Here is a 14,460-nt window from a genome sequence, read left to right as displayed (position 1 = left end):
ATTTGGTGTTGCTTCTTGAGCTGCATCAGGAGGGCAGAATAGCTGGGAGCAATATTAGGAGAAAATGGCTTTACATTATTGATCCACCTGACTCAGAAGTCTCTGCTGATTTACAAAAGCAAACAAAACGCAAGTAAGAAAAAACAGCAGCGTGTGGTTCGGTTTGTCTTTTGAGTTGAACTCAAAACCAGCGAGCAGTTATGTCAGATATCCACTGAATGATCCATCCTTTCCAGCTGTGGTACGTAGATTCTGTCTTGTATTTTGGTTCTCTTTGAAGGGAACAGTTTTGTATCAGGCTTATGCATCTGCTAGTACTGGGCTTGTGCGCCTGTTAGTGGCTACTCAGGCTGGTTTGATTTAGCATTGAAATATGCTTTAATTCATGAGAAGGAGAAATTTCTTTGTATCTTGTTTGCTTAGATACATTTTAACTTTTGAAGACAAACTTTAAATTAGATGCAGAAATGCCTTCAATATCTCACCCAATTTATCATATATTGCATTTACAGTATTTGTAGTGTTAACTAGTTTATCTCAAGACCGGAGGCATTCAGACATTTCTGAAGAGAGTGATGATAATGTGTGGAATATCAAACCAGATAAATAACACTAATCTAACTTTTTTATTTCCAAAGAAACCATTAGAATTCAAGAGCAGATGATATATTGCTCAACTAAGGTTTGGAGTTTTAAATCCGTAGAACAACTGTTGCTTAAAAATTATGGTTTTGTATAGTACAAAATTTCAACTGAAAATAGTTAATGATGTGTGACTTGCAAATGCCTGAAGCAAATTTCCAGCATTACTATTCTTGCAAATTCTTAACCTTTGCAATGAGACATAAGCCCTTATACAGTACATCAGGAAACATCACAGCATTAGACTTCATAAGTTAAATAACTTGTGTTCTATCACTAGAGGCAAATTTCATTTTGCAGTTTTCAGGTTGATGTTATGCAATTATGAATTTTTTATTTAGAGCATGATCTGTATACATTCCAGACTGTGAAATCAAATATTTTGTAACAAAATTATGTTGTTTTTCAGAATTTCTACAAGGAGATTGAGAGAGAAGAAATGTACATAAGGTTTGTAAACATGACCAGTGACAAACTCTGCTTGATTTACTGTAGTGTAATTGGAGAAAATTAATTTCATATTAAGAAGTCACTTGGGGGCTGGAGGGAAAGAAGTAATGAAAAAACATACCTTGACTGAACCTTAAGTACATTCAAAAGCTTATCTTCACGGAGAACAGTGTCCATCAGAATTAGTCATGAGATTTTTTTTTTTGTCCCCCTTCCCCAGCTCCTTCAGTTATATTATGGTGAACACTGAAATACTCAGGAGTGTTGTCACACGAAGAAAATAAATAAGTCAAAAGAAAGCTGAGCAATGAAATAATTTTGCCTCCTGGTGCGGTACAAAATATGTGACTTGCGGTAAAAAGGACTATTAAATAGTATCATGACTGATACCAATTTTAAATTTAAAGCTTTTAGGAACCTTTCAAAATCTATTTTCACACAAAGTAAAAATGGTAATATGCTGTTGTGGGTTTTGTAAACCTCAGGGTTCCTAGTCCTCTATTTGTACTTCAGCTTAAAATTGGCTAGACCATTGTGCTAAAATGATGAAGCTTTTGTTTTTAATGCTATTTTAGGTATCTAAATATTATTAATGAATTCATTCTCAGATGCTTGTTACCTTTATGGAAGAATTTTCACTTGTGAACTCGCTTCCTGTTGTTTAAATGGGTTTAATCAGTGCTTTATTTAGTTTGCAAAAAGAAAAGGAAATCTAACAAAAGGCAGGATTGGTAGCTGGGGACAAACAGGTAAGGTTGTGAGTCGTAGGTCTGCCCTGTTCAGCATCTGTATAAAGACATTTTGTTTCTCACTGTCAAACCCCACCCAAATTCTCTCCTATTTCTGTTAACAAACTTACAATGTCTCATAATGAATGTTAAAGTTCTGTATTTTCACTGGCTTTTTCAAAATACAGTGTGAATAGTTTTGTGTTGGGTTGGTTTGTTTGTTTGTTTAAATTGTCACTAAAAAATCCCAACAAGCAAATGAAGAGAGCCCCCTTCCCAGAGACGTGATGCTATTGAAGTTAAGGAAGAAGGCATGTCTGTCTCCATAGCTGAACAATTAGAGCGATACCCTTGCACAAAATCTGTATTGGATTCATTACTCATCACAAGTCGTTTATATGCATTGGAAAAAGAACACGACAGAAATGCAAATGGTCCCAAAGGTTGTCTGCACATAGAAATATGAGCATTAAATAATCCCACATATATTTAGTTGACCGAAGATACAGTTGAACCATCTTAGAAATAAATTATTTTGTAACATTTAAGAGCCAATCCATTGTAAAAACCATTGGTTCTGTTCCTTGCAGGTATCTGTATAAGCTGTGTGACTTGCACAAAGAATGTGATAACTATACAGAAGCTGCCTACACGTTACTTCTGCATGCAAAGCTTCTCAAGGTAAACACCAACATCCCTTGCAAATTCTGAAAATCCTGTTTGCAGTAACCAGTAGTAGTCCTGTTTGTCACTCTTAGAAGATCTGCATTTTCATCTAATTAACAACTGTGTGCTGCTTCTTATGTCAGTTTTATCTTTTGCACATGTATTTAATACACCCAGGAAGGCAACCCTCAGGCGTTAGTGTATGTCGGAGCGCGCTTTACTCGTCTTGATCTGAAATGGATGGAAGCATGATCAAGACTGCAAGTTATAGACTGCAAAGCTGTAATTTAAATTGCTCTTAAGTATCAAAATTATGTAATGTGTGGAAGCATCTAAACACATTTTTGTAAATCAGCTCTCTGCAGAATTTTTTTTTTTTCTGCAAAGGCAATATAAGGAAGTACTACAGACTTGTGGAGTACTCTTGGGTATCTATAAATTCAGGTTTGATTTTGAGAAATTAGAGGGAGATTCAAATGGTCTTCTTTCCAAGTTCATGTCTTTAAAAGGTACATATAATTTTAACAGAATGTTACACGGTTCATAGCACATTTAAAGAGACATAACAATACTGCTGTTCTTCAAGGAATGTCTTGGTGTAACCTGAAATATATATTAATAACATGCCATCTATACAAATGTGCATGTAAGTAAAGCATTTAAAATTTTATCACTATATAGGGTCAGTCAGAAATGTAATGAAGCCCTGATCCATAATCAGTAATCTCACTGAGAACTTTCTGGATAGATGGTGGTGTCCCTAACAAGCAGCTTGTTAACATTTTGTCACAAATGTCACAGCACATGTACCAACCATGTTCCTGACATCATCATACAGAAGGATGCCGCACTGAACAGCGGACACTTGGGTCATGAAATTACGTTTAATATAGCCTCGTCATCACCGAGTTATTAGCAGGGAATTTTATGTTCTAATTTTAAAAAGCAGCCAATATAAAAAGTAAACATCTACATTTTATAAGAATTAGCATCTTCTGAAGCATTTGCTTTAGTCCCATTCTCTTCCTTGCATCTCACCACAAGCAGAAAGAGATGCAGGGAGACCTGGATCTCTTTATTCTTCCTTCAAGGATGGTAGTGCTCGCAGTCGTGTGGAGCAGAGTGTCAGGGACAGAATAACTGAGAACTCCATTTCCCCCTTGATCTACTTCTCATGCCAATGGTGAGCACATTGCAACCTTCTGTATTATTGCAAGCCGTCGGTATTGCTACAGAAGCTATGCTAATTGTACCCAACTTCATAAAGGAAATTTATCTCATTCTAAGCAGCGAATTGCTCTTAGCAATCTTTGGTTTGATCTAAGCAATCCCAAGAAAAATGTGAGTGTAAAATACCTATTTTGAAAAGCTGAAAAGTGGAAGGTGTTAAATACTTCTGACGGTTGCACTGGCAATTCTTCGTACCTCAAAATCAAGTAAACTCTATCCAAGCTATAATAAGACTAAATGTGATGCAAAGTGTAGATGTGCAATTTAAATTAAGACACTTTGAGATGTATTTACTGTGTTTTAAAACAAATAGAGGGTTATTACGTAAGAAAACATCAGTAAGATTAATCTGGAGTGCAAAAGCACTGCAGCAATAGCTTTATTCATTACTGAAAGCACGGGCGATTGTTGCACATGGCATGCTGGATCGTATAATCATAGGATCACAGAGTGGTTTGGACTGGAAGGGACCTCAAAGACCATCTCTTTCCACCCCAGTGCCCTGTGCAGGGCCCCCTCCCCCCAGCCCAGGCTGCCCCCAGCCCCATCCAGCCTGGCCTTGAGCACTGCCAGGGATGGGGCACCCACAGCTGCTCTGGGCAGCCTGGGCCAGCGCCTCGCTGCCCTCACAGGGAAGAGTACAGTCATTTATTTGGGAATGAAATTTTCTGTGTTGAGATGTGTACCAGGGAGGTGACGACGTGACGCTCTGACACCTTCCATCACACAGGCTGGTGCCGTCAGTTGTGGGTAGAAGTTGGAGTGGCTCACTGGCTCGGTGGCTATAAAGGTCTCTCTTACTCCCACGAGGGAATTCTGTAATTCTTGCTTATCACACTTGACGTGAATGAACCTTTTAGACAAGATAAAGCATTCATTCCCTTCCGCAGGTGCAGAGTTTCCTGGAAAAATGATGGAATGAACCACGCCGTAAAATATCATTCAAACTTTTACCTGTTATATGCTTGAACTTGTTAGTCAATGTGCTTTTTGTGACTTTAAAATAGAGTTTAGCCAATTTGGGGTTTTCTTACAGAACATCTTCAGAGACCAGATGAGTATCTTAATATACTCCTCTAATTTACTGGAAAGAAATAGCCAGCTTTCTTTTCTTATAATGCAAATCCATAGAAGAGGGCAAATGTAAGGGTAGTATTTATCATCACTAAGGTTTTCATCACTAAGTGGATGTTTGTTTCTAAATATAATTACATTATACTTTGAAATTTTTTTATCATGAAAATGTATAGATCTAGGTGTCCTGTTACTACCAGTAGTTAGTAGCGTATGGAGTTCAGTATTGCTTGAGAAGCAGTGATGTTGGGGTGTGTAACTTCAAGCAATTGAGTTTTTCGGTCAGACCTTGAGGACAGGATTTTCACCAACACTCATCCTTGACTTATATTTCATTGCGCTGATTTTAATGGGATCACATTTAGGTCAAGACTGAGAGGTTTCGAGGATTTCACCTTTAAATTTGCAAGAAGGCCATCTCTGTGGAGAGAGAGCCACCATCGTTTTCTCCAGATTGCTGCAAGCTGATGAAGAGGACTTGAGAAAAGAGGCTCTGGTTGGATTTTTAACCCATGCAGTCAGAATTAAGAAGTTCAAAACTATCAGAAGATAGTGGGTTTTAGTATGCTGACAAAAATGCTATTGCACTGTGGAGTCTGTGAAGTTTGTGTGGCTCAGAAACAACTTTCGTCTTCAAAGTTGTCTGCTTTAGCCCAACACAAATGTTTTGGCCAAATTCAGAAGTAATTATGTGAAATTTCTTAAGATATAGGAGTTAAGACTGGATGATTTAATAGTAGCTCTGTGAATAAATCTGTGAGCTGCTGACCGCTTCACGCTCTTTTTTTTCCTTTTCCTAAAGTTACACCATTTCATTTCAGTGGGCAGTCCTCCTCCTTTAGTAGCTTTGGTTTTCCAGAGGAGAAAGTGAACAGTTCTTTAATGAATTGATTTTTTTTAACTTGGTTTCTTAAGGCAGCAAGTCCTATTGGAGCACCTGTGTCTGTCTCTTTTTCGGTTTATGAGCAGTTTCATTTGATTTAATGGAAGTTTATGATTTGATTTGATAGAGGTTTGTGAGTCTCTGAGGTATTATTTTCCTGCTAGCCTCATGGAAATAGACAGCGGTGGAAGGGTAGGCGAGAGTGTTAGTATCCTGTCTAGGGAAAAGGCTCCAGTATGGTCTCATCCCCAGGAAGGTCATCAGGAATGCTAGTGGGAGGAGAGGAGGGAGAGGAAGAAGAGCATTTCTCCCTTAGTGGACACCAGAATATGCAGGTGCATGGGAGAAGGATGTAGGGAATTGGGAGAAGGACGTAGGGAACTGCTTGGTCCTCTCGGGTCTAGGAGGAAATTAATTTAATATCTCTGCCTTGCTCCTCATCCATTAGGCATTTGCTGGAAGAGCCAGAGCTACTGATTACAGACAGGCTGTATAAAGTTAGTTGTGCTTTTTCCATACCTCCAAACTTTCTCTAGGAATTTCAGCCATTTAATTTCTGTGCCTGCAGTCCTTTCCGTTTGTATTGACATGTCTCAGCTTTGAGGCTTCTCTCAACACAAACCTGCAAGTGTTCACTATGCCTGCAGCAGGTTGTACCCATCAGCAGGCCAAGGTCAGTCTCATCAAACTCACCCAGGAGAGGAAGCCACCTTAAGAAGCTTCCTTCCAGCTGATAGCTGTAATTAGCCTCCAATTACAGCATTCAAATAAATGGTCCTTGCGCCCAAGGAATCAAAGCACACAACTGCAGAAAAAAACAAAACAAAACACCGTTGTGGGTGCATTAGCTGTGGTACCACTTCTTTACATTAAAAATGTGTATTTTATTTAGGCTCATTTTACTGACGTATTTTGTAACTTTTTATTTGCTTTCACTTTTCCCCTCTTTCTTGTATGCTTTAGTGGTCAGAAGAAGCATGTGCAGCACACCTTACCCAGCGGGATGGATACCAGGCTGCGACTCAAGGACAGTTGAAAGACCAACTATATCAAGAAATTATCCATTACTTTGACAAGGGCAAGGTAAAAAGGGAAGAGAAAAGTCCAAATATGTTTCATGTCTTTTCTCTCTAACTTAGACGTTGAATAGTAAACAGTTTACATCCAGTGACCTTCAGGGAGCTTTAAACTTGCTGTAAGTTATTTGGAGTGCTTTATGTAAACGGTACACCAGCTAGCACTTAAAGATAATGTACTAAACGAAAAGTAAAAAGAAATCAATGGTACATTTCTAACTGCTGTGTTAAGGGTGAATATATGTGCGTCTGATGGCCACAGAGAAAATAAAAAAGAGATGCATGAAGTTTGGGGGACTGACTTTTTCTGGCAATTACAATAGGTAATGCAATCCTTCAGCTACCCTTGTGTTTTTTTCTCGTGTATGCAAAATAATTCATCAGCGAATGGTTGTCTGTGGTTCGCATCGTAAGAAGGCGGAAGTATTCTCAAATGAGAATATTTCATTGCACTTGCATCTTTTATTGCAAGGTGGATTTACATTCAGCATTGCACAGTGGGAAGGTGAGAGTCCTGGTGTTACCTGTCCACAGAGATGAGGGGGCTTGACTTGGTAGACAGGGGGTTGTAGGCATGTGTCAGTGTTTGGATATTTCAGGCACGAAATGTTTAAATATAGAAGTAGAAATGCCTTTGTCAGAATATTTCAGAACCTTAAGCTTGAGTTCTGAAAAGCGGTCTTTGTTGCATAAATGTAATGCAAACATAAATGTCATTTTCTGGTAGAACTAGAGTATTATCCAACCAGCTCCTGTTTTCCAATCAAGTTTTTAGCAGAATCAGATGAGTATGTTGATAGAAACTTTGCTTAAAAGGTCAATTTTTATCCCTTATCTTAATGCAGCATTTTAGAAGTTGTTAATAAATGATGCTAAAAATATTGTCATTCCAGGCTGTGACAGATTTAGTGATTTAATAGTACTTGTGAGTGTACAGCCCGCGTGGGGCTGGGACCGTGTGGGTGCCGCGGTGCCTGTGCCGGGGGTAGTGTTGGTTCCCACAGCACGTGGCTGCTGCCCACAAAGCTTTTACTAACCCTCTAACAGTGGGTAAGGAGAACCTCGCTAGGATTAGGGTCATAGCTGATTTAAAAGGATATTTTAATATTACGTTCCTCTCTGGAAAGGAGTCGCATGTTTTTATTTTGTTGGTTTACATCTTTATGGCTTCACAGTTAGTTTTTTATGGTGCTAGCATACCGGCGGTGGGAATTGTTCTTCCGAGCACCAGGCCAGTGCATTTTAGCTGTAAATTAAAAGCTGCAGCGTCCTTGACATCTATATTGAAAACAGCCTGTCTTAAAGTTGCACCCACCCATTTCTGCTGATAGCGCTAATGAGCTGTTTATATAAACAGCAGGCAAAATACCTGCTGCTCACTTTTCAGCCTGCACCACATTACACAGCACGGCATCCACGCTTGAGAGACCGTTGTTAGACTGAATAACCAGTCTTAATTTTTTCAGATTTTACAACTAGAAATGAGAGAAAGCTCTGCCTGCTTGCGAAAGAAATAGCAGTGGAAATGCTGTGTTTTTCTTTTTCCTCATAGTTAGATTAAACAACTGAATCTTCATTATTCCAAAAATTTTCAGTGAGCAATGATATCGAAGGGACTGCTGTGATTCCGTATTCCTATTCCTCTGCACAACTCAGGTCCCCGGGACTGCTGTGTGATTACTTTGTGTGCGTGTGAGGAGATGATTCATTTTCAAAGCACTCTTCCCTAGTTACAGATATTTTCTGGTCACTCAAGTTGGTGATAGTAGATAAAGAATAGATAGAAAAACAACTTTTCGTATTGTTCAATGAAAAGGAAAAAAGAAAATCAATAGACACTGAGAATACGACCATCTTGCATGAATTTTCAAATGTCAGGAAGCTCGAAGTTGAGGGTTTCACTGTAGAATTAAGGTAATCCTCTCATTTGGGATGTTCTGACATTAGTTTAAATCAACTTCTTACATTTACGTATGCAGTTTGCAAATGTAGTCCAGCAGCTACTTTGGCTATGCTGTTCCATGATCTGCAACACATCAGTAACACATATTTAGAAGACTCTACTGATACAGTCTGGTACACTAAAGCAGTTAATCTTTTTCTGTACCATAATCACCCAGCTGTGTCTCTGCCTGGCAATTCACTTTGGGTTAATGGCACTACTTTGCTTTCTGTTCCCATAAAGTTAACAAGAGATGTCAAAAGAAGGTCACTTTACCCTGGACATCTGCAGGGCTACATCCAGGCTTTTAGAGAAACTCAGGAGTTTGGTTCTGAAGTTGCTGTGAGGCTGTGCCTCCTCCACTCCAGCCTGCCTGATGGGCAGCTGTGGACTTGAGAAGAAGACACTTAGTTTTAAAACATTGGCGCTTTTTTTTTTTTTTTTTTTTTTGTGCTCTTGAAGGATTGTGTCGTTCAGCCTCTCAAAAATCATGATCCCTTTCTCTTAGCAGAGTAATTTCCCAGGGGAAAACGCATGGTGCACTTCTCAAGGGAAGATCAACCATGAGGCTTATACCCTAAATATTAGCATTCATGGTGAGATGAATTTAGAGGATGGTATAATCCTCCATACACAAACTGGAATGGAACGGACCTCTCACTTCTAGACCAGAAGTGCCTGAGAAATTTGTAATTTAATAGTACGGAGTGTGGGCTTGCACTGAAAGCAGGAGTGTGGGCATCTCGTTTTGCCTGAGAACAGACTGCTACCCTTCACCGTGAATATCCCTGTTATTTATAGTCTGAGATCCATTCAGAATTCTTCATTTTGCTTTCTATTTTTTAATATAGTATTCTTAGGAAACTCTCTTTTTCACTTATGTTTGACTTTTGGTCCTTAAACCAGTCTTCTGTAAAGCTGAAGTACACCTTTCACCTTTAGTAAATCAGCATTTTCAGATGAAATTTCTGCATTTTGCTGCACTTCTACTTTATGGATTTGACTTCTTGTTAGTAATACTTCCCATTACTCTTCTAAGCTCTTTGTTTCCAAAAGTACATGTTGTTACTTCCAAGTTTCCCTTGTATAGGCATAGTTTTCTCTCCTGGATCATTATTCTTCACTGCGTTGCGCTTTCCAGTCTCATCTCCATCTCTCTTGGCTTTTGCCCTTAAAAGCTTTATCCTCACGCTTAGCACGGCAGCCTGACCTATCCTTTGAACTGCTCAGAAGTGTTCGCTCTTTCTCTGTTTTGCTGAAGCTTTGTAATTTTCAACAAAGCCCTTAATCCAGGGACTTTACTCAAAATTGGTGGGTTAGAGTATCTCAGGACGAGAAGGAAAAATAGTGGTGTAAATAAAGCAGCGAGGGAAGAGGGTGACATTTTGCCTGTGTGGAGCAGTTGGTGTTCGTCAACGCTAACGAACTACTGAAGCCAAGAAATACCGGGTGTCATTGACACCGATAAGATATTATTTTTAAACAGGCTTGTGTTATCTCTGGAGCTGTAAAGGAAACGGCAGCATTCTAACTCCTGCACGGTAAAACGTACAAACAGCAATGTGTTTCAAGTTTGCCAGTGGATGCTGCAGTCTATAAATCAGTACATGTTTTTCACTGCTCCTTCATAAATTGAAAGTGTTGGTCTAGCGGAAAAAAAAAAAAATAAACAAATGCACACTGCTTATTTATTTCTGCTTCTCCTTCCTCCTCCCTCCCCTGCCCCCCCCCCCAAAAAAAAAAAAGAAAAAAGAAAAAAAGGAAAAAAAGGAAAATATTCAAAAGTACACGGTAAATGCCATGCTTTGGCTTAAAATGTCTTTTTTTCCGGCTCATGGAATAGCATCAAATGGCTTTTTCTTTCATCTAACAAGATAGTGGTGAAATTCACCTGTCTGCCAAAAATCCGTGTGAGGCTCGTATCCAGCTCGTATCCCATGTCAGATCGTAAGCCCGTCCTGAGAGCTGTGAAGGACAGAGGCAGTCTTCAGAGAGGAAAGATACGGTGTTTGAGCATGTTCCAAATGAATATAGCAAGTTGTTTTGAAGGGTTCCGACCATGGCTGTATCTTACACATCTTGAACGCAATACTAGCGATACAGATATACTGTGGTTTAACATTTTATGTGAAGTATTAAGCTTACATGGTGGTTAATTAACAATTATCTGAAATTTAAACAGCTTGGAACGTCCCTCGTACATCAGAATATTACATGGTAATATTCTTACCCTGGACTATTTCATTTTTACTGACTGTTAGCTCAGCAGGAGCTAAGAAATATCCAAAGATCCTTCTTTGCTGCTATTAAAGAACCTGAAATACTGAATTGGATGCTGCGGTTCTTTCTGGACAGCAAGCAATCCAGCTTCAAAAATAAATTAAATTGCTAGGGTTTCCCTGAAAAGATCTCCTTCTACATCCTCAATGTCTTTCCATAACAATTTGCAGCTCATGTCTACACAACTAAATTTAGTCTTATACACATTTTTCTTATGCCTTCAGTATAAAAGAAGCATTTTCCTGCTGCTGTCACCAGCCTCTCTCCCTGGTACACTCTCCAGATAAATCGTTTCTCACATTAATGAGTTGTACACCGTACAAATCCTGTGTAGTAGCTCCCCGTACAGCTCATTCCTCCAGAAGACCTGCCATGTCCTGGGCAAACCTGGGCAACCTTCCAAGGCAGGAAATCTGCGAAGCAGCAGATTGGGAGTTATTGATCTTCAAGAATATAGATTTCATTTATCAGGATACTTTGCTACAGCCGTGCTGTCCTCACCTGAATAAATTTGCTCTGTAGTAAACAGAGAAAATTTCCAGAGGGTTTTTCAGTGGGGATTTTAAACACATGGATCCTGCATCTGTTATGATGTTGGGAAAATAACTGCCTTTGGTTTACTGTTGGGTGATGTTGCAGGTGGTGTGGTCCAGCTGAACAAAGCGTGGGGTGACAAGCCGGGTAGGGAAGGGACCTGTGGACCTCTGGAGTTCAGGGCACTTGACGTTTTACAATTGCAGCTTGGCATTGTTCCTCCGGAGGACGGAACCAGACCATTGGATCTCCAAATAGAGATGCTGGAGCGAAGTGGGGCTTTTAAGAGGTAGTAGCAACAAAAAGTAGGTGCTTTTCTCTAAGACAGACCCTGTGGCTGGAGAGGGGCCAGGTTAGAGACTGGCGAAAATTGTCAGAATCTTTTTCCCATAGTGGGGCTCTTTCATCATCTATTTGCAATACAACAGAAAAAGAGTAGTTTCATCTCATAGCTATACCTGAAAGTGTTCCATTGAAAATAATGTGACCGAATATGAGCAGCATAACTTCTAAGCTAACTCGTAAAGAATTTTTAGAGTAATTCCAGTAATTTAAACCAGAAACAAATGTTCATACTATTTGTTTTTTTCCTGTTCATCTCCACTTACAGGTAGGGGAATGGGTACTAGGAATGCTAGGATTGTGTGATTACTGTGTGTGTATTGTAGATTAACTAAATCTGTATCATATTTAATTCAAGGATTTATTTTTTTAGGTTTTGAAACATTTATAAAATTCATTATTAATATTCAGTAACATCTAAAGAGTTTGTTCACACTGGGGGAAGCACAACACAAACGCAGCCTCCGCAGCGGTGTGTTTACAGTCTCGACTGACAGGGTTGGGAGGGGGGAAAAATATATCAGGATTTAGTTTTGCTGAAGTCATCATTTAATCAGTAGCAGTGCTGTGCTACCTATGGGGCTTGACATGTAGTACACAGTACCTTTGACGGCACTGCTCTGGTTTTAGAATCACAGACTGGTTTGGGCTGGAAGGGACCTCAAAGCCCACCCAGTCCCACCCCATGCCCCGGGCAGGGCCCCCTCCCCCCAGCCCAGGCTGCCCCCAGCCCCATCCAGCCTGGCCTTGAGCACTGCCAGGGATGGGGCACCCACAGCTGCTCTGGGCAGCCTGGGCCAGCGCCTCGCCGCCCTCACGGGGAACAATTTCTGCCTCACAGCTCATCTACATCTCCCCTCTCCCAGCTTAAGGCCATTCCCCCTTGGCCTGTCACCACGTGCCCACGTACAAAGCCCCTCTCCAGCTTCTTGCCGGCCCCTGTAGGTGCTGGGAGCTGCTCTAAGGTCTCCCCGGAGCCTTCTCCTCCCCAGGCTGAGCAGCCCCAGCTCTCCTGGTTTCCATAGGAGAGGAGCTCCAGCCCCCTGACCATCTCCGTGGCCTCCTCTGGACCTGTTCCAACAGGTCCATGTCTGTCTTGAGGTTATGATGGGCTCCAGGACATCACAGCAGTGTAGATGACAGTCCAGGATGGGCTCGCTGTCGTGTGACTCTTGAGCTGCAAAGCCGCGGTGGCATGATGGCACTCATGCGGAGCAGTACCAGCACGGCATTTCAGCCCCCTCAGCTCCTCTCCTCCCCTCCTCTCTCCCACTGCTAATACAGAATCCCTTGCCTCTTCATGATCAGGTGCAATTAGCTAGCGTTAAATGGCATACAGCCTTAGCACCGAGCTGGTGCTTTGAGTCGCCAGACGTGCTTTGGAAATGTGTCACGATGTCTGTGCTTATCTGGAATTCAGTGCAAGAACTGAAAGAGTTTGTTTACAGTGTCAATGCAAATCTAAAATTACTTCGACTTCCATTTATTTTCAATCTCATTCAGCTCCAAAGCTGTTTGCCTGAGATCATCTATAAATGTTTTCACAATGGAAAACAGAGTAGAAGTACTTGGATGTTGGAGAGGGACTAGTTACCTCTGGAATGCACAAACAGAGAACTGGGACAAGAAAAATTACGGTAGCACCAGTTTCTTTGACATGAAAATGTGCAGAAGAGGTTAAAAAGAAAATGACAGTCAAAATGAAGAAAGGTTAAGAGATTTTGAAATGTTTTGCTTGCTGACTTACCAAACAACTGAATGTTAGTTTAATTTCTACAAATTGCTAGTACATTGCTCTTCTGAGTCAAAATTAACTCAGCCCAGTACATGAAGTTGTACTCCATTTTAATCGAGTGCCTTAACTATTAAACTCAAGTTAATTTTTGTTTAGAAATAAAAATATGCTCTGTATCATCATTCTGGTTTAAGTAAAAATGGTTTATCTAGATAGGGATAAAAACACTCAGATTCTTCCACCTGCAAAAATTGTGTTGCAGAGCGTAGTCTGCCTTGTGATTTCCTGCAGACATGATCCCTCATTAAAGTGATTGTAATTAGTCATTCTGATGTGTTTTTCATCTTCAAGGCACTTTACAAACATAAGGTAACTTGTGCTCATTCCAGTCTTCTTCCCTAGATAAACAATTTCATGAACGCTGTTGTAGAAAGGAGAAAAAAAAAAAAAAGAGAAAGGGGTCAAACCTCACGTGGAGCCATAAGGAAAGGTCGACGGAGGTACCAGGCTCTACCCACTGTGAGGATCCGTCACCTTTCAGCCTTAAATTAGGTCACTGCTCAGCCTCTCTTTGCCCAAGCATCTGCCCATTTGTTTTCGTTAAGACTCAAAAGCTCCTTTTCCCTTGCTCAGCCATCCCTGTGTAGTTCCTGGCACATATTTTCTCTTTACTTTGCTCCCTTACTTCAAGAGCAGAAACCTCTGGACTGCCTCCCTGCAACCTCTTGTAACTATTTTTTCTTGTGCAGCCCCTCATCTCCACTGCCACCAGCAGATCCCCCCGCGTTCAGGCTGCTGCTTTCCATCCCTTTCCTCTCAGTACGCTTGCACAGTTTTTCAGTCCCTCCTTTGGTTTGCAGGATGGGTGCCTTCCACTT

The 14,460-nt window shown here is 40.5% G+C and overlaps 1 protein-coding gene across 2 annotated transcripts in view; it reads left to right on the top strand.

The window, feature by feature from the left end:
* DOCK1 (dedicator of cytokinesis 1) overlaps nucleotides 1-14,460 on the top strand; it is a 317,964-nt gene that overhangs the window by 252,785 nt on the left and 50,719 nt on the right. For both annotated transcript variants that reach the window (XM_080403104.1, XM_080403103.1), the window contains exons 36-38: nucleotides 1,052-1,092; nucleotides 2,411-2,501; nucleotides 6,637-6,756. In XM_080403104.1, coding sequence (XP_080259230.1) covers nucleotides 1,052-1,092; nucleotides 2,411-2,501; nucleotides 6,637-6,756 — 252 coding nt within the window. The remainder of the gene's footprint in view (nucleotides 1-1,051; nucleotides 1,093-2,410; nucleotides 2,502-6,636; nucleotides 6,757-14,460) is intronic.

Source organism: Falco punctatus (assembly GCF_963210335.1).
Source record: "Falco punctatus genome assembly, chromosome: 9".
NCBI lineage: Eukaryota > Metazoa > Chordata > Aves > Falconiformes > Falconidae > Falco > Falco punctatus.
The sequence above is the reverse complement of the archived record's forward strand: the minus strand, read 5'-3'. Positions and strand labels throughout refer to the sequence as shown.